Source organism: Barbus barbus (assembly GCF_936440315.1).
Source record: "Barbus barbus genome assembly, chromosome: 16".
NCBI classification, from domain to species: domain Eukaryota; kingdom Metazoa; phylum Chordata; class Actinopteri; order Cypriniformes; family Cyprinidae; genus Barbus; species Barbus barbus.
The window spans coordinates 22,511,401-22,539,346 of record NC_136744.1 but is presented as its reverse complement, the minus strand read 5'-3'; the positions used below and the strand labels follow the sequence as shown (position 1 = coordinate 22,539,346).

The 27,946-nt window shown below is 37.3% G+C and overlaps 1 protein-coding gene across 1 annotated transcript; it reads left to right on the top strand.

Moving 5' to 3' along the window:
* Positions 1-322: 322 nt before the first annotated feature.
* On the top strand, positions 323-27,445 carry LOC306882132 (uncharacterized protein). Its single transcript, XM_079436615.1, has 7 exons — positions 323-538; positions 9,875-10,123; positions 20,452-20,589; positions 20,727-20,770; positions 20,963-21,104; positions 21,238-21,348; positions 21,446-27,445. The coding sequence occupies exons 2-7, from the start codon at positions 9,883-9,885 to the stop codon at positions 24,709-24,711; spliced, it is 3,942 nt and encodes a 1,313-aa protein (XP_079292741.1). The 5' UTR covers positions 323-538; positions 9,875-9,882; the 3' UTR covers positions 24,712-27,445.
* The last annotated feature ends 501 nt before the right edge of the window (positions 27,446-27,946 follow it).

Here is a 27,946-nt window from a genome sequence, read left to right as displayed (position 1 = left end):
TCTAGTCTACTCAGACACTTAAAAGCAGGAATTGTAATTAAACATTAGACCTGTGTGTAAGACACTAATATACATAAATACATTCATTAAAAAATATTTCCAATAATTGAATTGAGTTTTTATTTAATTTATAAAACTATGTCCTGGATGACTAAGCATCTCCATAGCAATACGTCCTGTAAGTCAGTAATGACACATTATTCATTCAGTGTGTTAGTAATCACGTCTATGGGATGTTGTCTGTTCATTCTGTGGCCGCGGGGTGGCGCCACTGAGCCGCAGGACCTGACAGCGTTTGGAAACTCCCTTAAACCTCTCACCTGGAGCCTCTTGAGGATTGAGCAGAGAGGAGTTTCTCAAGCGCAGTCTGCAAGGTCTGCTCAAGACTGGTCGCTCTCTAAGGAACAAGAGTGTCTTAAGAAAACCGGAATACCGTGGAAATGCCTCACCTGAACTTTCCAGACCACATTCACATGGACCGACCGATGTAAAGGATTTTACAGCCGAACAAGGAAACCGAGGGATCCAGAAGTTACAGGTAACAGCCCTGCCCTGTCTGCTAACATGACACTAAAACTTGTGTAGTTAGTTTAATGCAAATTCAGAACTAAAGTTAGAAGTGTCTAAAAACTTTCTGTACACTTAGTTAGCTCCAGTGTTTGTTCTATGGGTTTAATAATTAAAATGTGTGCTCCCTGATATTTTGGTCTCAAATAGGTTTTATTTTCAGTAAAAAGTAAAGTGTGTGTGTGTGTGTGTGTGTGTCTTGGTCTTTCTTTCACTTGTTTGCGAATTTCATTTATTAATCCCCAAATATAACTTTTAAGTCGCAAAACGACGTTTTTCTTAGAACCTAATTATATATATATATATATATATATATTTTAAATAAATTCAGTTCACGCAGACAAGACAATATACTTAATGAGTTAAATGCCATTCTAATATTTTTGTGGGACTTGTCTAAAATGACAAAGTTGTGTAACTTTTGAGAGACTTAAAAAAAGAAAAAAAAAGACTGGGGGGGGTTGGGTATTAATAACTTGCATTACATTAAAATGCTGACATTCTTGAAAAATTTAATGTTTGCATAAGTGGTTTGGTATGATCTATATATAAAATATCATTTTTTATTTTTCTAAGAAAAAAATTTGTGTATCAAATTATTGTCAGTGTGGTGCAACCTGTTTGCAGGAAGCCATTTTGTTGCCATGTGACAACTATAAACAGGAAATGATCTCACAGAAAAGGACCACTGTAGACCCTCATGACTGTGTCAGTAAGGTGTGGTGTTTATTATATATATATATATATATTTTTTTTTTTTAACATAAAAGGCAACGGTTAACATTTGTAAGTCGCTTTGGATAAAAGCGTCTGCTAAATGACTAAATAATAACTAAGGTTAAATCAAGTAACCCTATGAAAACTTATTTATATTACTTTTTGTTGCTTTTGATTTTTTTTTTAAAGTTATGTTGAACACTCAAGTATGTTCAGGTTTGTAAGGAAAATATTTTATTACTTTTAACTTGTGGATTACACTACAAAAAATTATAATTTTTGTTTGTTTTTAGATTAAATAATGAGTTTTATTGACAATGTTATAACATTTTACAAAAAATATATGAAACGAACATGAATACAAATATTCAGTTCCTACAGTGACACTTTTTTGATTCTCAACTTATAAAAAAAAATCCCTTTTTTGATTGATTTTTAATTTTTTGTACAATCTCAGACGTTCTTAGCTGTCATTCGCCCATATAATTCCTATATTCTAGGGGGAAAAAGCTATAGCTGTTCTGGGGAAGCATGTTTCTGCGGTGTGTTTTTCCTTTACATGTATATCTCAAAGAGGCTTCACCTTGTGCAGGTTTATACATTAACCTGAAACAGATAGGAGACCTGCAGGGGTTTGGAGGAGGTGGAGTGAGACAGAGGGACTCCTGCTCTAATGCTCTCAGCTAGTGTGTTGTTGATCATGGGTGACTTCAGGGAGAGTGAGAGAGAGAGAGAGAGAGAGAAAGAAAGGTGATTGTAGGCATTGTTGATTTAGGGTGTGTCGCTGTACCCGTCAGGCTGCCATGCTGGGGCTTGTTTCTGTAGAGATTCCAGATCAGTTGCGCAAGTGTGTGCAGAAGCAGAAGGTGTGTGTGTGTGTTCTCCACTAACCAACTGTAGGAAATAAAGTTACTGACTGATTTAATAGAGCGTTCCTTTAGTTTTTTTATGGCTGATTTGCTTTTGCATCACTCACACTGTTTTGATGTGTATCAGATGCACATATCTGAACAGCCACATGGTGCAGTCCGAGCCAGTTGTCATGATGAGTTGTTTATGAAATGTGTGAGGATGACTGCCAATGCTTCTCTGAGATTAAACCTAAACATCACTGTGACAAGAATGTTTAGGATTGTTTGGCAGGCCATGAAAACTCCATAATATCAAAATTGAAGTCTTGTGTGTTTTAATCCCTGTTTGTTGGCTTTTGGACCATCAGTATGCTAGTGTACTTTTAAAAGTTGACACAACTGACTTTTAGCAGATCAATGCATTATAATGTTTTTCTCTTTTGTAAAAACAGATTCATCCTGCACTACACAGATTTTTGACCAGTCAAATGTTCTCTAAAATCACGACGTCCCTCCCCACCTCACTTGCAGTAGCAAATTGTGGCTTTTGATTGTAAATGAAAATTCATTTCTATTTTCATTACATCTATGTTTTAAATGAATGTTATAAATCGTATTGTGAACAATACATCCATGCATATGAACCTTTTTTTTTGTTGCAATTTTAATCAAAATGTCATAATTTGACCTTCTTTTGAAAACAACAGCATGCTGTGGTGACGCATACAGTACTTCTCCAATCAATTAGTCTGCCTAAACTCCACCCACATCTCAACATCCAATCAATAACCAGTACATAGATCCAAATCCCTGCCCTACATTTTCTCCGTTACTCTTGTATGTCACAATTTGGAAGAAAATATTTGAAAAATATTTTTGTTTCATCATTACTTTAACTATAGGCTATTGGCTAATTATTATTATTTTATTTATTTTTAAAAAGGGACATGCTTCGATACGTCTCACTCAAGTCTTGTTTTAATAGGAAATGTGCCACCACAGGACAAAAACTGCTTTAAGCAAGCCCAAACCCAACTTGTTATTGTTAATGCCATACTGTACAAGTTGAGTTTTTAAAGGTATTTCACTAAAACAAGTGTCCTTAGAATTAACACCTGTTTAAAATCAGTGCTTCAATTAGAAACCCCATCTGTCTGGTTTTAAAGGCTTGTGGTTGAATTAAGCAAAACAGATAAAATCACTTACTGCACCTTTAACTCAAAATGGAGAGAGCGAGAGAGAGAGCTCTTTGAGGCAGTGCTGATGATTGTTTTCCCACGCTAGCAAATGTTGCTTTATTCAGGGAAATTAAAACTGGTTTTCTTTGGCAGCTGAAGTGAGGTGAAGTGGCTGACAATTGTCTGGTTTTGCTCTGGGCATCATGGGTTGTAAAGTAAGCCTCAGTAAACCTTCAGCTGGCACAATAGACTGTGAACCAGTGTGCTGCCACCCTGCAGATGATTGATCACTGTGATGGCTTCATCAACCGCTGGGAGATTTTATCACATTGATGTGTGTGTTTGTGGAAGATGATATTAGTACAGAGCTTGAGTAGTTTCAATCTAAAACTCTTGACGAAACAGGCTGCTCTGACACTTAATCATTATATAATCAGCCCTGATACCTGCAGGACTAATTGAGCGTGAGCCACTCATAATTAGTGTGTGTGGATAGTTTAGCAAAACAGAATGAAAATGAAATTGTTTTGGATTATATCAGCATGACACAGTGAGACAGTTCTTGATTTGTTTGAAGATAATGCAGCAAGTCGATTCTAGATTGTAAGAAGATGATACAGTGAGATGGTTCTTGGTTTTATGAAGATGATACAGTGAAACGGTTCTTGGACTTTTGAGGATGATACATTAATTCATTCATTCCCTTTATTTATAAAGCATTTTACCACTGCACCTGCAGACCAAAGTGCTGTATAATCAACATACAATACATAGAACACAAAAAAACAAATACTAGCCCAACTCCTTGAAAGCTAATGACAAGAAATATTTTTTAACCCCATTTTTGAAAACATTTATGGATGTAATCTCTCTAATCTCAGATGGTAGGCTATTCCAAAGCCTTGGACCTGCAGCAGCAAAGGCCTGATCCCCTTTGAGTTTTAAATGAGTTCGTGGTACAGTAAGAAACAACTTATTTGTTGATCTTAAAGACCTAGATGTCTGTCGGAAAGTAATCAGCTCAGACACATAAGTAGGAGCCATTCCATGCACTGCCTTGAACACATACAACAGAACCTTATATTTTATCCTAAAACCCACTGGTAGCCATCTGAGTGAGGCCAAGATAGGAGAGATGTGTTGACTTTTCTTAGCACTCACAAGCAGCCTAGCTGCTGCATTCTGAACTAGTTGTAAGCGTGAAATAGAGGTCTGACAGGACCCAACATACAAAATATTACAATAGTCCAGACGAGACAATATAAGGGCATTAATAACCTTTTCTAGATGATACAATGAGACGGTTCTTGGCTTTATGAAGGTGATACAGTGAGACATTTCTGATTTGTTTGAATATAATACACTAAAACAGTTCTGAATTGTTAGAAGATGATACTGAGACGGTTCTTGGACATAGTGAATAATCCAAAAATTGTTTTGGATTAAGTCAGCAGTTCTAGATTGTTTGAAGATGATGCACTGAGACAGTTGTTGGTTTGATTATGATAATATAATGAGATTGTTCTGGATAGTTGAACGGTTCTGGATTTATGAAGATGATACAGGAAGACTGAGTCAGTTACAGGTTGTTTGAAGATGATACAGTTAGATGGTTCCAGAGTGTTTGTGTTGAGACTCAAAACAGCTAGCTCCATTAAAACTCAAATGTTAGCAGTCTAATGGAAGAAGCATTGAGGAAAAACAGGATGAGAGGAAGAAGACAATGATGGAAGGAGAGGTGGAGCTGGAAGAGGAACCCACAGGAATTATACAATTATCACAGTCGTTTAGGAATGTTACTCCTGCTCTCAACAAGCTGCTGCAAAGCCCCAAAACACACACACACTCTCTCTCTAAACAATAGCACAGATCACATCTAAACGTCTAGAGTGTATATTTTTGTGTGGATGAAATCAGACTGAAATGTGATATGTCAGCACACACATCTGATGTTTGGAAGTGAAAAAGTGATTGTATTTCATCGTCATAAGAAATACACTTCTATCCGCTGGATTTATTTCATGTCGCACGGATATCTGATATAAAAACATACCTCAGGTGGTCTTCTCAGATTCATGTGTTTTGTGTCTGTCTGTGTTATTGTGTAAATGTACTGTAATGGTAGCTGTGAGGAAAGACGGACACTCCTATCAGGATATAATATGCAGTTAGCATGACAGCTATCAGCACTTTCCTTCACTGTTCCCCAGAAGCACTGCAATGACCCTCAGCACTTCCCCTCAGCGCTTAGGGAGGAATTCAGTTCCTTAACCCTGAATTCCTTAGGTTTGGGGCTTTGAAAGAAAGGCGTTTTCTAAATGCTCTTATAACAGTCTGTGTTTGAGAGACAGAAGTGCTCCTGTCTCACACAGTTGTGACGCTGCACATAGCTGAGAACGTAATGTCTTATATGTAACCAACTCAAGATGTATTGCTCATGAGTGAATGTCTCATTTCTTTGACTGGAAAACCCCTGTGCATGGTGTGTGTGTGTGTGTAAGAATACCAGTCTGTACCATCCACCTGGTGAGCACTGAATCAAACTGCAGATAAGGCAAGCATGGTTCAGTTCTGCGTGTGTGTGTGTGTGTGTGTGTGTGTGTGTGTGTGTGTGTGTGTGTTCGTGTGACCACATCTTTCCTGGTTAATTCACCTCAGGCATTTTATCTTCCAGATTTACCTCCATTTCCTGTAACCCACATGAACACACACCCTCTCCTGCTTAGCACACCTGCACACACTAGAGCAGAGAGGATAAGCCAGGTGTCTATCTCTTGCACACACCTTGCACTTAGTTAGGGAGTGTATTTATGCACACTATCATGTTAGTCCTGCCAAATATAGTATGTACATTACCATTCAAAAGCTTGGGCTCTGTAAAATTTATTTTTTAAAGAAATTAATACTTTTATTCAGCAAGGATGCCAAAATTGACATTTAATGATGTTTTTTTGTTTTTTTTAAATGCTTCAAAAGCATAACGCACTCCATTAATCAAAGAACGCTGAATATTACACCAAAATATTAAGTAGCACAACCATTTTCAACACTGATGATAAGAAATTTGAGCACCAGATCAGCATATTAGAATGATTTCTGAAGGATCGTGAATGACACTGAAGACTGGAGTAATGATGCTAAAAAGTTTACTTTGCCAAAGGATATAAAATATTAAATATATTAATATATATTAATAAATAGAAAACAGTTATTTTAAATTGTAAAAAAAAGTCGCATTGTTATTTTTAACTGTGTTTTTGAACAATGCCTTGAACATAAAAGACTGTTCTTGACTCTCCTTGACTCTTCTCTTAAATTTTACATATGCAAAAATTTGCATTTACAATATGCAAAAAAATAAATGTTAGGGACCATAGGCGTTATTCCACATGTTTCAAACATTGGTATGATATATTGTTGTCACATGACTCCTCCTACGTTTAAGTGTTGTTTAGTTATCAGGGTTATCTTGTAAATAAACACATTATTTTTAACCCTATTTTATGTAAAAAAAAATGTTTAGTGTTACATTTGATATTACTACTGATTTATCCTCCCATTCAAAATGAAAGTCAAACCGTCCCATTGCATTGCATCTTACATTTTGGCAAATGTAGTAGGCTGTCTGTGCATGGTATACATAGTGAATACTGCAGTAATAATAAGGACATGATAACATAACACTGCTAAAATACTAGTGCAATTCTGTATCCCATAATGCAGTGAACTCAATGTTCCATTTTCAGTGCAGTAAACAAACAGTAAGCAGTTATCTTTTAATTCCTTGTTTTGACATATTTGATCGGACTGGCAAGATATGTTCTGATGTTTTTACACAAAACTGGATTAAAATCGCAAAACAGCCATGTCACATAATGATGATGATAACATGCACCAAATGAGGTCATGTGACCTAGATAATAACATACAAGCATACTACTGCTTGAAATGTTTATCACTGCGTAATGTGTACCGTTTCATATAATTGTTTTTAATGGTAGGCAGCACACAAAGCAGTAGTCCGTTTTTGGGGAATACCACAATTTTTTGTTTGTTTTTGAGTACAACATTTGAATCCACCCTAAAACTGTTGAATCACGACACACAGACACGCCTGTGAGAATAGCAGTGCATTTTTCTCAGGGCTGTGAGTTTCAATATGGGAAAGTGTAGAGTAATTGTCTGTATGTGTGTGTATGTGTATGTGTATGTGTATGTGTGTGTGTGTGTGTGTGAGAGGATTAAACCACAGGCAGAACATCCAAACAAAACAGACCTGTGATGTCATGCAAATGAGTTCCTAACATGTATATTATACTAACTAATATTATGTAACTAAATGCAAATGAATCATCTGCAGCTCACATAGAACATGTGAGTCAGTGTTTGTAACTCTGTGGATTAAACTGATGTGATTACAATGAAGAGTGGATAAAGTGTGTGGCACCGCATGCTGGTTCTGCTCTGTTTGTTTCTGCACATTTCCATGGTGATGGAGTGAGTCAGAATGCTGCACTCTGATTGGTCCGTTGACCTGCTAAACAGGGCTCTGCAGCCACGTGAGGATGTCTTGTTCTCAGTCTCGCTCGCACATGTGAAATCCACTCCAGTTTCCTCATTTATAATGTCGTGTTAGTGTCAATGTACATGTCCTGCTTTTCCTTTTCTCTAACATCCCTTACTCTAGCTGTCCTGCTTCGAAGGAGCTCTGTTTATTTTAAAAAGCATCATTTTCAAGTTTCTGTTTACTTTATGCCATGTGAATTCATGTGAAGTTCTGCTCTTTGTGAATGTTTGTGCATCTCTATTAATTGAGTAAAATGACCTCCTTTGGTAAATACATCTGCTGGGTGTGTTTATTCAAGATATAAGGCCTTGTGTTTGAATGTTTTACACATCATAAATGTATGTTTGTGTGAGGGTGTGTATCACTATCTGTGTGTGTGTGTAAGGGTGGAGCCCATGACTAGGTGTTCAGGAATGAGAGACAATTGCAATTTTGTTGTGCGACGTACAGTATTAGGATCAGACCCTGATTAATGCGGACCACCAGGGTCAGTAACAATTCCACTTCTGTTCTGTTTTTATACACCTGTTTAGAACAAGAATCATTTTTCTTTTCAAGCAGGATGCCATGGAATTTTTTTTTTTTTTTAAGGGGACACAGGTAGCAGTACAGGTTAATTTGGTTTTAAGATATGTTCAAAAGGGACAAATAAACAGTTTTTAGAGACTTATGGTATGTCATTTTTATAACAAATAGCCCTGGATTTAAATCCAAAATAAAAGCTTGTTCACACTTAGAACAATAACTAGACAAGTAACTATAGTGCGCTGCAGTTATGTTGTCTGCCACTTTAAATGCATGCTCTTTAAAGTCAGGTGGATTCTAATTAGCTATCAATGTTTTTATTGTTCATCAGCTGAAAAAAATGATCCTGAAAGTGATTCCAAAGATATTGTTCCTCTCGATATTGTTATAGTTCTGGTGTGGACGAATGACTATTAAAGCTATATAGTTATAGTCATCATTATAGTTATAATTATGTATTTTTAAAAGTTTTAATAAACTAAGGAAAAATTGTAATAAACATTTACTTGGGTGGTAATTTTTGATTTGTGGAAAAGAGTACATTTGGTCTTTTAAGCAAAATATGATCAGTTGCACATGATGATGATCAAATGATCTAGAAGCTGTGACTGGACTGATGCTACTTAAAGTTGGCATTAATTTAAACAAATGTATCTATTTTGTAAATGCATGATATGTTACATTTTAATGATATATTTCATTTTTTCATACTTAAACCTTGTAATTTTTAATCAAATTGTCTTCTAGTGACAACGATAGATTTTCTCCAGTGATGTTTGCCAAATTTATCCAATCATTTACTCTGCTTAAACCCCGCCCCTCCACAAACAATTGCAAGATTGCATTAAATTTTGAGTGCAATGCCCACATCTCAGAATCCAATCATCATCCGATGGATTGAACCAAGTCCTCATCCTACATTTTTTTTTTTTCTTTGTCAGTAATTTAACTCCAGAATACCTCATGATTTGGAAGAATAGATCAGTTGCTATGTCAGTTTCATCTGAACTTTTAATTTACAAAGACAAATATTTATTTTTAGAAGCTGGCTCAAAAAATCTGAAGGGACATGTCTTTGCATTATAGTAATGAAATATTAGTTCTGTAATACATGAGACCCATTGTGTTCGGGCAATTCCTCAGAACTGCATTCTGCATTACTGAGGTCCAAGGTTGAATTTCCAGCATTGCCAGACTGGAAGAAAGGTTAATTGTTTAATGGTGGATTAGCCAATTCTTTTTTACAGCACTTTACCGTTTCATGATTCTGAATGAAGTAATAAACTTTTTTTTTTTAATGGCACCTATAAAAAAAAATGTGTGAAGGAACCTACAGATGACTGTTTGATGAATGCTAGTGAGAAATTCCTTTTAGGGCTTGGTCTAGTGTCCAGGTAATTTACAAACCTGAGGAAAAACAGGCTTTACAAAACAGTGACTCATGTGAATTATTTCTGTTTTTGTGGCAGACTGCACAATGTCATCTGGGCGTGAGTCTGTAGGGGATCTGATTCCCCCAGATATGCTGCAGGTGTTCAGTGAGGACCGTCAGGGCGGCAGGGGAAAAAGGGGCAGGAGAAGGGCAGGATCCTTCAGCCGTGCTTTCAAGTGGTTGAAGAGCCAGCGCAGGAAAACCCGCCGACGCGCTGCAGAGATACGTGGAGACCTGCTTGCTGCTGGTTCACCTGTTGAACTACCACAATCAACACTTGTCACAGGTAATACTTTTGCGATTTATGAACTCTTTAGATGTCCATCGTTCTTCAGATGATGTATTTTTTATTTATTTATTTTTTTTACTGGTGGGCCTGTTTCATTTTTTTTCTTGTTTGAAAGACTTGTTTTCGTATTAGCCACTAGTTTCACGTCAGTTATAACATAAACAGGTTATATAAGCAGACGAGTCTCAGGGAAATTAAAGAAAGAAAGGGGAAGTGCAGCTTGGCTAATGAAAGGTATGTTGTGCCCGGTGTGTTTTGGAAATGAAGGTAGGAAGCCAAAAACAACATCAGGATGAATAAACCCATTTATAAATATATGTTTACATTTATGCATTTGACAGACGCTTTTATCCAAAGTGACTTGTATTGCATTCAATGTATACCTTTTATCAGTTCATGCATTCCCTGGGAATCAAACCTGTGACCATAGCCCCTTTTCCACCGCAGGAACTTTACCCAGGAACGAGGGACTTTGGGCCGGTACTCGGTGTGTTTCCACCGCCGGAACCAGGCTCTAAATAAAGTTCCGGGTACAAATTTGCCCCTCAGAAAGTCCCTGCTCGTGAGGTAGTACTTTCAAAGGTCCGGAACTTTCGGGGGCGGGACTGGGGCACTGAGCATGCTGATTGGTTGAATTCACGCAGCACTTTATTTCAACCATGATATTCGCATAATTTTTTAAAAATATTACTGTTATTGTATCATGAAATGTAGTTTTAAAAGTATAAATAAACTGCATTCACGCCTGAAATAAAGACAGCACCTATTTGAAAATGTGCTACGCCGATTTCGGAGACGTGAGCTCCACGCGATCACCAATCACCAATGCTCATACGTATATCCCACTGAGAGGAGCATAACCTCGGCTAGTCCTTCTGACATTTGCCGCTGGCTCTGATGTCTCTGTAGTGGTCTAGTGATATAATTCGCTTTGGGTAAATCTAACAGGTAATCTTTGGTCTTTTTTCTATTATTCTATTAATATGTTAAAATGAAAATGAAAAGAGGCAATACTGTTTGATATAATATTTCGTTTCATTGTAATATACATTCCCTGAACTACATTTCCGCGACTATATTAATGTTTAAATGAAAACGAAAAGAGGCAGTGGTGTTTGATATCATATTTCATCCTATTGTAAATACAGTGAGGAAAATTGCAGTAGCCGAGGCGAGCTGACTGATGTTATCAAGTACGCTGCTCTTTGCAGAATTACCAGACTTGCGTCATCCCGTCCGCGGGAGCTCACACTCCCGAGTCGAACTCGTGAAGTCAGAATTACAGAAGACCGAAATTTGCATACTTGGTACTGAGAAACGCGCGCAGACCTACGTCACCAGACTATTTGCCTAATCTTCTCTGTACTTTAGATGCAGACATCTACAGGTCTGGGGTAGAAAAAAGGTCCTGGGACAAATTGTTCCAGGGAATTTCAGTGGAAAAGCGGCTCATGGCATAGCTAGCGACATGCTCTACTGTTTAAGTTACAGGAAAAGTTTAAAATTATTTCCCACTTTCCCTCTAACATCAGTAAATTATGAAATGTACCATACTGACACTTTTGAACCAACCAATTGCTTGCTTTTTTCACTTTGCATATTAAATTGAGATAAAATATATTTTAACATTGCACATTAAAGCTAAAGTGTTACTTTTTCAAAGACAAACATTGTTTTAATAAAGATGACTGTACTCCCAATCATTTGGCCAACACATGCTCATTGAAGTATTTGATGATTAATGGTGTCACTAGCTTTAATCACTCATTAGTGGTTAGAACAAGCCGTTTTGCCACATGAAAATACTTCTGTCAATTTGAATTTACTGACATTTGCAAATAAGAATTGTAAGTTATGCCTCGGTGGAAAATATCTCCCAACCATTTTGTAGCATTTGATATAGCAACATGCCTACTAATCTAACCTAACTACTGTACTAACAGTGAGATATCCATTTAGGTTTGTATTCAAGCAGTGCTTAAAATGTATGGGATATTAAACACTTCATCTGTCCTTGTATTGCCTAACTTGTAAATGTTGGGTATGTGTTTTGGAAATGATTTCAGTAGTGTGTAATGTGTGCAGACATTCAGTCATTTTATTTCAGACAGTGTAATTAGTAGAGTGATCCCTTTACAACCTAGAAGTCATTAGTTTGGGTAACTAGTTTTCAGTATTCTCTGGCATATAAGTTTTAGCTCCGCAGTGAGCAGCTTTAAAAATAATACAAAAAATATTTCAAAAAGTATGAGTCTCATTTTTCCAACTGTGTTTTGATAATTCCACTCCTTTTCTGTGGTTTATTTCTTGTCTGTTCGATCAGAGAATGGAAGGCTGACACATCAAATGACCCTTAACCTTCTTGAGATATGTCTCTCAAATACCTATATATTATTGTGTGAGCTGAGAGAGGTCTAAATATTTGCTTTGTTTATCGTAAAGTCATTAGTTTTCTGGAGCTGGAATTTCAACATGCCATGAAGATAAAATTTGGCCTGTACTTGAGGTCACTTTAAGTACTCGCATTGTGCGTACAAGTCTTAAGTGTTTATTTAAAAGTGCACAGTACATTTGTGGGGGCGCTTGGGACCAGAACCAGGATTGAATGCATGTGAATTATGTCTTGTTTATGTATTTTTTTGTGTGTGCTAAGCAGAGGATAAATTGTGACGATTCCACATGGGCTGTAATAGCAGGGAGACCATTGTGAGACCACACCTCAACCCCACCCATTTACTGAAGCATGAATCCACTCAAATACAGAACAGACTGCAGCTTTCTTTAATGATTGATATGGTGCATAACCACAAAAAATAAACAGCTTTTATGTGATTGTACTGAGGGTGCGGTACCTACCTGCTGCCGAAGACTGTACAAAAAGTAGCAGAATGGATTATTTAAACCCGTCACACTCGCCCTGAAATTAGGTTGGAATTAAATAGGCAGCATGCTGACCATCATGATGCAATTAGTATTACGCATTGGAGAATGTGACTCGCAGTTGATTTCAGTAAGTTTTGATGTAGCATATCTACATAGATTTACATTTACATTTACATTTAGTCATTTGGCAGACGCTTTTATCCAAAGCGACTTACAATTGGGGAATACAAAAAGCGATTAATCTTGAAGAGGCAATCAGACAGAGGAAGTGCTCGTAACACCAAGTCTCAGTCATTGTTCAAATAAGTACAAGCTAGTAGGTGGAGAGAAAGATAGAGGGAAAGTTTTTTTTTTTTTTTTTGAGTTTAGGATGAAGTCAAGTACTGCCGAAAGAGATGAGTTTTCAGTTGTTGCTTGAAGGTTGCCAGGGATCCGGCGTTCCGGATAGGGGTGGGAAGATTATTCCACCAGCCAGGAATGGTGAACGAAAATGTTCTGGAGAGTGATTTTGAGCCTCTCTGTGATGGTACCACAAGGCGTCGCTCACTAGCAGATCTCAAACTTCTGGAGGGGATGTAGGTTCGTAATAGTGAGTGGAAGTAGGAGGGTGCAGAGCCTGTGGTAGATCTGTACGCAAGCATCAGTGACTTGAACTGGATGCGAGCTGCCACTGGTAGCCAGTGCAAGGAGATGAAGAGAGGTGTAACATGCGCTCTTTTGGGCTCGTTGAAGATCAGTCGTGTCGTGCCGTGTTTATGTAGATGCAGTAAGGTCTTATGTAGCATAATCTAATGGCATGATGCTCTAAAACTGGTTATTTTTGTAAATACTTTTCATTACTGAGCTTGTTTATGCAGATTATGGGATTGTCTTCTCAGTAAAGGACAAATGATTTGCATTAGAGCAACTATGATGCTTTAAAATGCTGTTTATGTAGTGTTTTATCATGTTGTTTTGAGTGTTTTATGTGATCGATCTGGGTTCTTGTGAATGACCCTCTGTGTTGATTTTAAGAATGTGTCACTTTAAAAACACAAAATCTTACAGTGTGTTTTGAAACTTGATAAGATTATCTACCTTGCGATATGATGTTGACGTTCAGTCTCAGTAAGTGAATTGATTAGATTAGTGTGTCTGGGTAAATTACTGATCTCAATTTGGTGTGACCAGTTTGATTTTTACATTATTAATTTCTGATTTTGACACAGTAACCAAGTAATTATTTCATTTCAATAAAAAATATATATATTTTTATAGTTATTACAATAATATGCATTAATCTTCAAAAGTTTGGGGTCTATACTTTAGTCTTTTTGAAAAAAGTCTTTTGATTTATTTGATCAAAAATAAGTAACAACAGAAATATTGTGAAATATTATTACAATTTTATTAGTATTATTACAGTTTTATTTTTGATTATATTTTAATATATATATATATATAGAATGGCTGTTATGTATATATCATATTTTAGTGGGTTTTTGGATGTTTTATGCTATGAAAACATTTGTACCCATGAGGCCCATTTTCATGATCTCACCTAGTGCCCCCAAAACAGCACAAGTTAAAACAACTTTTAATATTTAGGGCTAGGGGCATGTTCATACTCTAAATATGAGCAGTATAAATAGTAATGCTTACTTTAGCAAGCACCGCTAATAAGAGGGTCACAGCTACTGAAAACACACACATAATATTGTGTTTTGCATCCTGTGTCCCAGACCTTGCAATGTCAAAACTTCCTGTGGGATGTTGCCGGTTCAGTCTGAACAAAGAGCTATTACCTTAAACTCGTTTCCCATGAAATGTTCCACTGACAAGCACACACACACACACTGCTTTTTCCAATGTTTTTGACATCTCCCGTTGGAAGTTACAGGTTTGCCAAGGGTTACCCACAATCCTGACCTTTCTTCTAACCTTCCTTTTCAACTTATCATTAGAAATGGCAGTCATTCCTTAACACCTTTTTAAACTCAGTCCCTGTGAACGTTTGAGAGACGAAGACAGATGGAGTTTGTGCGTTTGTTTATTGTTACGTGTGGGTGTGTTTGTGTAGAATTCCATACCTTCCTGAGCTTTGCCCTGGAGATTCTGACACCATGAACAGGTGTAAAGTTGGGAAACCGGTTCTCTGCTCGGCTCTTTCTCTATTTCCCGTTCTTGTGAACAGAACCCAGCTCTATGCCAGAACTAGACTGATTCAGACTGACTTAATATGGCTCTTGCTTCCAAAATGTGAATTCTTTATTACGTCCAACATCCATATTTAGCTTGGTATGCGTGTGTAGCCCCTTCAAGCGTTAGGTTGTAAAGTATTGATTTCAAATCTGTTTCAGCTTGCCTGTTATTCAGCATTTTTCTTTGGATTTGCACCTGGTCTGAATTTAAACTGGTCTAAAAATTCATTTTCTTTTTAATAGTAATTGCACCATAGACTATATATAGCAGTTACATTCTCAGTTTGGTGTGCTTGCAATGCATTAGTACTTGTTAGGGCCCAATTTAAAGCAAAAGTGAAAGAAAAGTCAATATGAGAATGATAATTTGCATCGTGCAAGTGACACACAACATTATGACCATTGGGAATTAACCTCTAGTCTTTCAAATTTACATAAAATTAAAGGATCGACTACACTGTAAAAAAAAAAAATAGTTGAGCCAACTTTAAAATTAAGGCATCCAGCTTCAGCAGATTTCTGAGTTTAACAATTTTAAGTTGGACACAGAGCTCATCCAGTAGACTTTAATGCATATCTGCGGCTTTGTGGTTTCAATGATACCTGCTGAAGGAGGGAGTTTTATCAAAAGATGACATTTGTTAGCAAGAAATGTATTACTGATCATTTTTTGCATCAGTTGTACCTCTTCTGTGCGTGTTTAACTGACGAAATGGCAAATATTACATTACTGTTATGTGATTATAGGACAGAGGCCTTTCTCACCACTTTCTGAAAATAATCCAAAATCGAAGCGCAGGTTGTGTACATGTATAATAAACCTGTAATCAGTCAACTTACTTTTCAAAGACGTTTCTATCGACTTCAGGTGAGGGATGTTTGCCTCAGTTAACCTTTACCTGCGTTGTGAATGGATAATGCCTCAGGGACAAACGGACAGTTTTCCAAGGGAGATTAATTTTAAGGCCTGTTTTATACATCTCGCATCTGCAGCAGCGTGTTTTCATTTCACTGCTCGTATTAACAGGTTATAGCATTCATGCTGCATGTTTAAGCAGAAGCAGTTCTAGCTACATGTAGAGTTTCATCACCCAGCCTATTTGTGCTGGGCGTCACGCTGAACGCAGCAGAAAATGCACTTAGCATATTTATCAAGACAGTCTTTTGCAATACATCGTAGACTTTATGAAGCAACACAAAATATGGAGTAAACCACACATTTTTTGCTCATTTTTTAATAAAAGATGTCTGTCAGACTTGATGCAAGTTATCACAGGTCAGAGACGACATAACACTTTAAGTAAGTCCGACTGAATACAGCCTTTGAGCAATTTTATGTAAAAGATGTTTTTGTAAATTTGATTTCATGTCACCAACATGAAACCTTTTTTTTTAAAGCATTTATCAAAGAAAATGCGCATTAGGTAAATCAGAAAGCATTTCTTACTATTAAAGCCAATGAACAAGATATTGACTCCAATATAGATGCCTGTTAAGATTTCTGCCAACATAATTATTTTAATGTTAAATAAATAAAAAATCTAAAAATAATAAATCATATATATATATATATATATATATATATATATATATATATATATATATATATATATATATATATATATATATATATATATATACATATATACACATATGTATGTGTGTGTATATATATGATTTATTATTTTTAATGTGTGTATATAATATATTATAAAATTTAATTATAGTAATTTATAAATAATTAATTAATACAATATATATTGATTAATAAATTACTATATTTTCTTGCTAAATCATAAAATCATTGATATTTAACACTTCCATATGAATATTTTTATTTATGACATGAAAGCTCAAAATGTGCTTGCTCAGCCTATGAAAGCTCAATGTATACGTCAATGTGAGATATGAGAAACAGACCTGAATACAGCTGTTGACTTTATACAATAAAAACAAGGTAATCTTTTTTCGTATGACATGAAAACCGCCCCAAAGCGCTGTCCCCTACTGCCCAAATTGAACACAGCAGGCACTGTTAGGGCAGGGCAGTCCTGGCAGCACACGCATTGCCTGTGGGATCTAGCTACCAGTATGAGAACTACACTGTGTGTTTACATTGCTAATCTCTATCATTCATTTTAGCACATTGTTCCCCTTTCATTCTCTAGCTTCTCGGTCTCCTTACCTTTCGTTTGACTTTACCGATTAGATGTTTAATAACCTTTTAATTAAATCTACTCTGAAGGACAGCAGCATTAGGCGCCAAGATAAAGTCTCTCGTTGCAACAAACTCAAGGTTTTTATTTATTTTATTTTATTTTTTTTAACAGAACTGAGATAAGCTAATGTTTTTCTGTTTTGTTTTTGAGTGGTTTTGCTTGCAGTCGAAAGCCACATCCACCATAAAATGATTGTAAAATTAGGTTTAGTTTGATTATAAAGTTAAAGCTGCTCAGGGAGTCTGTGTGAGTTTTATCCTGTTTGAGACTCCTTGCAGCTGTTCTGACATCTGCCCTCAGCAGGCCCAGGCATGCCTTAGCCTTTCTCATTCTTATTTGGCTTTCTCAGAAGGTTATCAGTTTTTAGAAAGTCTCTGAACTTCTGAGAATACATTGAAAGATGATTTAGGTCATGGTACAGATTATACAACCTTAGACATCACAAAACTACAACGAGAATTTACTATTAGATTAGATTAGAGCTTTCATATCAATAATGCTGTTTTATAATACAAATTATTCTGAATGGATATTCTAAAATGTAAAATGTTGTTAAATGCACATCTGAGACTGCACAATTCTGTATTATTGCTGCATTAATAATGCATTGGCATGCAAATGAGGGTGTTCATGTAAATATTTTGGGTTTCAAGTTTTTTTTTTTTTTTTACTGCTGCTGATTTAATACTGTATTTCTGGACTGGAGCTTATATAGCATGCTTTCTGTCATAAATACTGAACATTCATGTCATTGTATTGCTGCAGTTTTATAAAAGTAAGAGGACATCATGCTTGTGAATGCCATCTCTCTTGGCTTAATTGTACAGTATGGTATGTTCCCCCAGGGCTGAAAAGCTGACCCCTGTGGTTGTTCAATTATTTTAATTGTTTAAAACCATTGCTAGGAACATTTTATCTGTGGTTTGGCTGTCTGTATCTAAAGACGCATGTATATATCACTAGTGAAACAAACCAAGTACTCCACCAAGTCAGAGAAAAGTTTCACTTTCCTTCCTCTTTCAATCACTCTTTCATTTTTGTTTTGTTCATTCTTCCTTGTTTTTTTTAACTTTGTAGTTCTAGAAGGCAAGTATTCCCAGTTGAAAGAATGTGTGAATGTAAAGAACAAATCTTTTAAATATCATTGTAGCTCTTACAGGTTTTCTTTTCTTGTCATGATTAATGAAGTTGGATGAGGAAGGCCAGTCACATGTGATAAATGAATGGGCAGGGCTTTCTAGGCTGTAGGACGTGTCTGGCCTGGTTTAGAGGTACATTGAGATGGACTGAGGTTGGTGTTTAGCATTCCTGCTGCAGTCCTCGCTGACCAGAGATCAACTAGATATTAATAATATAAATGCAGTATTAAAGAGGAATGTGTGAAGTGTCAGAATGTCTTAAATGTAGAGGTGTTACTCAACTCTCTGCAAGAATAAATAATAGCTATTTGTTGTTTTACTGCTAGTTTATAAAAAGGAACATTTGTCTTTTGTTCTTCAGTTTGGGCAACAAGTTTCCCCTCAAGCATACCTGTGACCTCACAGTTCCTTTGTTCTCCTACTCCATCTAGTGGTGAGAAAGTGAACTGGTTGGAAAAATAGTCTTCTACCAGTCATTTAATCAACCCTTGTATTTTTTTTCTTCCATGAAACGCAAAAGGACGTTTAAGTGTTGTGCAAAAGTGACAAAATAATGTCATAAATAAAAGGAACTTTATTCAAAGATTTAAACAATTTATTTTCATGTTCATTAGTTTCATATTCATTGAAGGATTATGGACTGTTTCTTAAGGTTCTTGGTTGTAGTAAACATAACCATTACTACTTTTTTTTCTGCAGTTACACTCTTGGTCTAGCTTTTATACTACATTGGTTTAGTCTTGAAATTCAGAAATTTCTGGAGTATTTTAGCCCATGTGTTATCAGATATTTATCTGGATCAGGAAAATTAAGTCATTAATTAGTCATTACTAAAGAGCATGCCAGCACACACGGAGGATTTAATCACTTGGTCATGCAGACATGGTGCTCTTGCTAAATCAAAATGACTGTTCTCTTTTGTCCATCTTTAAAACAAAAGGTAGGTCTTTGTCAGATTTTGATATACATCACATTTTGGTTAAATGTGAATGGAAAGCCTTTAACAATAGCTGTCTGTATTATGAAAAATGTTCCTGATTCATTTCTAAATTTCAGTATCAAGTATCAATAATGTAAAGTCATGTTTGAGTAAAAGCTGAATGATGTGTTTGTGAACAGTATTCTGTTTTTAACAGTATTGAAAGTTTGTTTTGTAAAGGTTTTTATAAGGATTTTGCATGTTGAATAATTGTGGGATTATTGCAGTACAGTAAATTGCAAATATAGCTTTTCTATCCATAGTATCTATGGATAGAAATACTATGAACCTGTCAAAAAAAGCTCCTGAAGACACAAAATGCCCAGAAAATAATGAGTGAATTAGCAGGGTGAAATCAGGACACATAGTTAATTCAAGCATGGTCTTTGCACATTTAGCATGCAGGCTAACTGTGTGATTGGCTATATAACCAGGTTACAGGGCAGTCAACCTCTTTAGTGATTAAGTGACATAATAGGATAAGGCATTAAAACACAGGAGAAAGCCTAGTTAAGTGAATGAGGAAATTGATTTTGCATTAGCCGTTACTGAAACTGAGCTATCTTAGATCAGATATTTTGCTATATTATTTGCTTGCATGCACTCTTCTGTGTGTGTGTGTGTGTGTGTGTGTGTGTGTGTGTGTACTTTTAAAACATCCAAATCCTGTACATTTGAACCAACCTATACTGTCAGTACCAATAGCCTTGAGGGCAGCACGTCAACATATAGTGCTGTAGCGATTTGGGCATCCCGAGTTCAAATACCAGCTCGTGAACCTTTCCCGATCCCTCCCTCTCACTCTCCCACTTCACTTCCTGTATATATATATATATATATATATATATATATATATATATATATATATATATATATATATAATAAAAAATATTAAGGGCAGTTATTTGTGTTTATCTCTCTGCAGGCCCTAAAGAGGAAGTTGTGGGAGCTATTTCTCTTCAGGAGTTCCAAGAAAATGTGTTTGTGGAGGGTAATCGGCCTAAATATGTGTTGGACCTGCACACCGAGGCACAGCAGGGCCTGAAAATTCAGCAGCAAGAGGGTGAGAAAAGTCAAACTTCAAATCAGTGTCTGTTTATATTATACACTTTTACTCAGAACCAAACACATGCATTTCCTAAACATACAGCAGTTTATTTTTTGGTAATGTTTAATAAAAGGTAATGTTTTATGTACCAGATGATAGGAATGGGATGGACTACCCTGATGACCAAAGTATGATTGTAAGTGTAATCAATCAACCCTCACTTCCTGTTATGAATGTATTTACTTATTTTCCCACCACAGTGACACATTTTTTTTTTTTACTTGTGCACATATGTAGTTCTATAAGTGCAATAAACGTGCATTGACTACTTTTAAGTTGCTGATGAAAGAATATAAATTTGGAAAGTTAACCATGCTGTTTCCTTTAGTCAACAGTAACCACTCAGACTGAAGACAGCATGGCCTTCAGTGAGCTGAGAGGCTTTGAGTCTGAGAGCACAGCTGCTGATTCTGTTTCGATGCGCTCCGCCATCTCCTCACGATCAACACGCTCAGGACTCAAACGCCAAGGTGACACTTCACAGATAAACACATTAGTAGTCATATCATTTTTAACCATAAAAACATCTTGGCATGGTAAAGATACATTCTCAAAGTTATTTAAGAATTCATCACAGCAACATTTTCTGTTTCCTTTCTCCAGCCTCAACGTTCAGGCCTCTGAAGCCGGATAAGTCTGCAGAGAAGACGAAGTCTCGCAGGAAACATGTGAGAACTGTTGTAGGAATTCCTCGACATGTCCAGAAAGAACTGGGTATGCTGTGCTACAGTCCTCTATAGTGTAGAACGTGTCTTTGAGTTATTTAGTGGAAAACATATGTTTAATTTATTTTCATATTTCATATCTGAAGGGTTGGACAGGGCAGCATGGATCACCACAAATCCTCATGATGGTCAGCTGTTCAATGGAGACATGATCATACCCGCCATAATTTCCACTGTGGACGGCACGTCATCCAGTTCTGAACAAGAAAGTATGCAAGACCATCTACGGGGCATACAGAACCTGTACACAGTTAAGAAAGACAACGCAGTGCTCCCTACACTGACAAAACCCAAAGATGACTTCATTCAAGGGTTCATAAACCAGTCAGGAGGCGTTCTAGGTGTTCCTTGGACAGAGAACCCAACCAGTACAGTGATGTCCATCTCCCCTCAGGCCACATATATGTCTAAAATCATTCCAAATGCTGTTCTTCCACCATCTGTGGATGTTGTGGAGCTCAGTCGCAGCCAAAGTCGCAGCAGTGTCCGAACCATCAGCAAAAGCAGCCTGGTGTCAGCCAGTCCAGCATCCACACGTGCTTCCTCTAGAGTCTCTTCACGTTGTTCCACAGCCTGCTCAAACTATTCTGAATGGACCCACTCGGGATCATCAGAAACGCTTGTATCCGATTCTTCTACCATCTCCAGCAGTAGCACTCCCCGTGTGGCCAGCAGAGGGAGTCAGATTGAGAACACAAATAGACCAGCCAAGCTGAATAACCACAGTTCCCATGTTAAGACTACTCATGTGAATGGGGGCTCTACCGAGGAGGAGGACAGTGGAAAGACTGGATCTGCTGCTGCATTCACACGTAACCTATCAGTAATTAAACGAGGCAAGAAACCTCCAGCTCCTCCCAGTAGGTCATACTCTTTACACAACGGGAAACAGACATGGAAGACATCTGAGAGTCCTACCTACTTGGCTGATGTCAGCACTCTAGATGTATCACCTTACCCTGTTGTCATGAAGGCAACCACTCACAAGTTAAGCCCTAAGATACTTCCATCCAATGGTCCCACAACTGTCCCATCAAAAGAGAGTCAGCTAGTCAGCACAGACAAGAAAACGATGTTAGCTGAGCTAAAGATACACAGAAATAACCTTCAAGTGGCTTCCATTGGCGCACCTCAATCATACACAAATTGCACCGATAAGCTTGCTGAACTTAAGAACAGCCTTCTGTCTGCAAAAAGTCTAATCAAAGGTAACAATTCCTCACCAGCTGTAATGGCTCTGTTGTCTCTGTTTGAGATTCCCACCCATCCCAAAGTACTGGCTCCGCCAACTCCTCCTCCCGAGACCTGGGCTCACAACCAGCGGACTTTTGAATTGCTGTGTGGGCCCGGACCTGTTAACTATGCACGCTGGGCCAAAAAGAGAGGTCTTAAAATTGCAGATGAACCAAATGTGGCTTTGGCAAATGCTGACAGAGTAAATGCAGCACCACTTTTGCAGACAGTAGAGATAAAAGGCAAAGTTGAATCTGTAGCGCCACTTGCCCATGTCGCCCCATCTCCATCACCTCCCCCAGAGCATTGCCCACCAATACCAAACAACAGCCAAGCCAAACCTCCTCCGTCCCCTCCGGACTTTGTTCCCTCAACTCCTACACTAGCTGCCAAAGCAATAAAGGACTTGACTTCTTGGATCCCTCCACCTCCTCTGTTTCATCCTCCAGCACCTCCAGTAGGTACGACTACAGCAACTCCTGTCGCTGTGCAAAATGATACTGACCTCCCTCCACCGCCCCCACCATTTTCGCCACGGTCTTTACTGACAATGCCTCAACTACCGCCAGATATTCCACCGCCACCACTGCAGGAAGTTCCATCTCCACCAAGACCACCAACTGAACCACAGAAAATCGCATCCCGTCCGCAAGAATCCCAACCTTCGACACACAATGTGTTAGTAACATCATCTGAAACTTCTCAACAAATCAACGTTCCTCCACCTTCTCCAGTGCCCAAAAATTTAAGATCTCAAGTCACTGTTCCTCCACCTCCTCCATTATCCACTGATGTAAGATCTCAAGTCACTGTTCCTCCACCTCCTCCATTACCCACTGATGTAAGATCTCAAGTTACTGTTCCTCCTCCTCCACTACCTAGTAATGTAAAAATGGAGGACAGACTAGAGATGACAGAAACAGAGAAACGGACAAGCAGTCCCTCTCCGGCCAAAGAGGAGACCTCCGGTCCTGTGGTCACCCAGTCTCTCCTACAGATGGTTCGTCTTAGGTCGGTTAAGTCCAGTCAGAGCCCCGCTGTAGATCCTGATAAAACATCACAACCCAAACCAAAATCAGGTGTCAATCAAGAGGCGCCTCCAAAGCCAATCAGACGATCTTTGATTTTGACATCACTGCCCCCCGATGTGGAAGCTCTTTCCAACACAGAGCCAAAAACTGAAGCTCCGTCCCTCAACACAACCACAACTACTGTATCAAATACTCAGCAAGGATCATCTGAACCAGAAACTCAATCAAATAACATTGCTGAAAAAACAGAAAATACAATACTTGAGCCAAAATGCTCATCAGCTACATGTCCACCTACTGAACCAATTATCAATCCAGTTCCTGCTGAACCAGCAACTGAACAACCCTGTGTTGAAAAAGAACCCAAACCCCAAACCCTCAAGGAACAAATTCAACCTACAGTGCCTGACCCAGAAACCCTGCCAAGTACAACAGAACCAATTGACCAATCAATCAGTGAGCCAAAGCCTCAACATCAAGCACAAGAACCCAACAAGACCCCGCATAATTCAGAGAAACAATTAAGCACCATTGAAATCTACTCAAAGCCAGATGGTGAGCAGCCAAAAACCCAAACACCCATTGTCTCTTCCACACCTCCCATAGTCTCTTCACCGGCAAACCCCTCTATGCGTCTCCAGGAAGCAATTCGTCTAAAGGCGGTTGCTGTGTCTTCAAAAGACAACCAAGCCAAACGGTTTGGTCTGCGCTCCCCTCCTCCAGCCACGGCTACTGGCACCACTGTACCAAACTCCCCTGCATCTATGGCCAGCTTCATCTTCTCCAAAAGCCCAAAGAAGGTTGTAGTAGAGACACCGTCATCCTTAGAGGTTCAGGCTGACCTGAGGAAAACTCTGGTGGCAGAGTTAGCATCTGTCTCCGATTCAGCCAAGTCTAATGAATCGCACAAGATGGTTAAGAAAGTTCCTCCACCAATTGCTAAGAAACCCAACGCTAAGGTTGAGAGCTTTGCTCAAAACTCTGCAGAGGCCAAACCTGTAGCCAAGACTGAGCATGTGCAAACAGAGACTGTACAAACTGCCGGACAGGACGTACAGACAGAGAACTCTGAGAAAACAAATGAATGAATATGTGCACAAATGATTTAATAACCCTTGAGTTTTTGCTTTAGTTTGCAGATAACCCAGGCTTAACTGCTTAAGCAATTTTGAAATATAAAATACCAAAAAAAGTCTTTATGTACAGGTAGGCATATTGCACTTTTTGTACACTGGTTTAGTGTAACTGTAACTGCATCATGGGAATGCATGTCACTGGTATTTGGAAATAATAAATATTCTTATTTTATTTATGTGTCCTCTGTCTTAGACAGAAGCCATGCTACCTTCCAATTTGTAGAACTCCTCCCTGCTGGTAGCGCTGTAAAAACTATGGTAACATGGGAAGACCAATTAATCTATGTGGTGGATTTTTACAGGCATTAATGTATCCCTGAATACAAGAACAGTGTGCAAGGAAATGAAGGTAAAGAATGCAAGTAATCAGAATGTAAAGAAGCCAAACAAAAAGAGGGAGAACGGTTAGGAGAATGGACCACTGATTTTGGGGTGGGGTTTGTGACTTCTGTTTTCTATTTGCAGTGTGTAACTAAGCCTATTTTTTACTTTTAAAACACCATCAATAAAGGTGATCATACACATTCCCCACCCCAAGTATCCATGCAGTATATAGGAATGTGGAGAAGGAATCTGAGCAAGTATAAATGAAACAGAAGGATGGAGCAGATGAATGAAACAGAAGCTGTTTCTCACTATTGTGAGTGTGCAAGTAGGGCCTAGAAGGTGGTGAGAAGTTATGAAACTGTATAAACAAGAGGTCTAAGGTGTTAATCTCTGTGTAATCATTATCTTTGGTTTATTTTTTTGTATTTTCAAAGAGAAGTTCATTAGTTTACATAGTTGATGAACATTACAGTCTGCTGCAATCTATAAATAAAAGAAAAATAATGTTTTTAATATATAAATTTTCTCATGCACTATGCTGAATTTTTATTGTTCTTTTGATTTAAGCAATCTCTGTCTCTGATTATAATCTCTTTTTAAGAAGAAATGTCTTATTTTCATATTGTCAAAAGAGATTCTCTACAAATATTTAAAAAAAAAAATTCATTGTGTTTCATCGTAATGAAAGTAAAACGTGTAAAACAGTTACTGAAGTATTCATGGTGACTTTTCTGATCTGGCTAGGTTTTTTTTAAGTTTTTTTTATTAGATGCTGCAATATATAAACATTATACATAATTCAAAATAAAGAACACTGACTGCATTACAGTCACACGGATCTTTATAACTGTTATATCAGGATGGTGGTAGACTAATGTAGACTAAATGTGGTTGTCATCGGCATCATATATTCAGCTAACAGTATTAATGTCAAACAACAGTCAAGTCAATCAAGACTTGGATATGACCTTACCATTTACCTGCCATGTTGTTGTTTTTGTTTTTCACAAGCTAAACAGGGCATAACATATTCATTTATGTACTGAAGGACAAGAAAAGAGTAAATTTTTTTTTTTTTTACAAATTTGGTATTTTTGTCAGAAGTGATTTGCATTGCAATGTATATATTATTAGTTTAACCCATGATTGCATTACTAGCACCATCTACTCTTTGTACCACACAACACTTTTTAGACCTTGGTCTAAAATATAGAAATTAGTTATTGGGTTGCACAGTTCTAATCAATTAAATTGTGCTGTGATTGTGACCGGAAACAATACAGCAAAGAGTCACCCAGGATAGTTCACACTATTAAAAAAAACTTTAATATTAATAGAAAATGCATGAATTGTTGTCAATATATTATTCAAATGCTGTTGCAATTATTAAGATCAAAGACCGCAGGAGGAGAGAAAGTGTCATCACTTGTGAGAGAATCTCTCACTATATAATAACATGACTGTGTTTTCAGCCTATATGGATGTTAGAGACTTGCAGATTCGGTTGTGGATTGATTCGTTAAATACATACCGCACCCTCTCCCTCCTTCGTTTTCTTAAAGTTAGACTTCAACCGTTCGCTCAATCTTTTCATTATAAACATAACAAGAAAAAAAAAAAGTAAAACACTGTTTTCTGATTTTCTTTTTTCTTTGGTAAAAAGTGTAGGGCTATAATGTCTCTAGAGACCTGAGGTAGCCTACGCAATGGGCCATTCTTCAATTGGGGTGGCAAATGAGAGGCAGAATTTGTAAAAATGCTTGCTTGTTTTTTTTTCTAGTAAAATATATCAGAATCAGAATGAGCTTTATTGGCCAAGTATGTTTACACATACAAGGAATTTGTTGTAGTGACAGAAGCTCCACAGTGCAACAGAAAGACAGCAACAGGACAGGACACAGGTAATAAAAACAAAATAGCAAGAAATAGCCAATAACCAGTGTACAAAGCAGCAAAAAAAAAAATGCATATATATATAGACACAGCCACATGTCTGTCATTTTGAAGTAACACCACAGACCTTCAAACGCATTTAAAAGTTTGCATTAGTAGATGTATTTGTTATAGGCTATTTATTTTACAGTAATTAGCTAACTAACAAGTGCAATAGTGCGTAAGAATTCTAAATTTATTTAATGTATTGTGTGCGCGTGTGTCTGTGTGTGTATTGGCTGTTGTTAGTGTTGAAGTGAACAAATTAAATGTTTAGAATATTAAAGGCATTATTTTAACTTGGATGCTATAACCCTAAGAGCCTATGCTCAATTTTTTTTTTTTTTTTTTTTTTTTTTGTGCTCTTGCCTGATTTTTCTTTGTCATTTAACATTTTCTTCAACATTAAATGAGGTGGAGAAAAAGTTATTCTGAGAAAACATTCTTGGTTTCATGTATGTTTATCTATTTAGGAATATAAGAGGTTACAAAAGTATAAACAGTAAGAAGGTGATGGTAGAATTTTTTTTTAATTAAATTTGTTACAACAAAGGAATACTAACATGACCAAAAAGAGGAGCAGTTATAATAGATATATGAATTTCTGATGCTCAGGAGGAGAACAGCCAATTCTGAACCATGGGTTGTCAGCTATGGTCTTCAAGGTCCACTTTCCTGTTTAGCTCCAACCCTAATCAGTTGAGTACTCCTGGTTTAGAATGTGCTTTTCCAGAAAAGATGCACACCCAAACGAAGGGCTGAGACTGCAGAATGTCCCCGATGCAGGAAAAAAAAACTCACATACCCGTACACACAGGCACACACACAAACACACACATGGTACACACACTCCCATAGACATACATTATAACATAAATAATGATTCTGCTGGGAAATAAATCTCATTTTGACTTTTTTTTTTTTAACC

Excerpts from the sequence above, each read along its gene's own strand:
- LOC306882132 (XM_079436615.1), top strand. The coding sequence starts at position 9,883 with ATGTCATCTGGGCGTGAGTCTGTAGGGGATCTGATTCCCCCAGATATG. Across the intron at positions 20,590-20,726 it reads GAAAATTCAGCAGCAAGAGG|ATGATAGGAATGGGATGGAC; the intron begins GTGAGAAAAGTC and ends TTTATGTACCAG. Across the intron at positions 21,349-21,445 it reads ACATGTCCAGAAAGAACTGG|GGTTGGACAGGGCAGCATGG; the intron begins GTATGCTGTGCT and ends TCATATCTGAAG.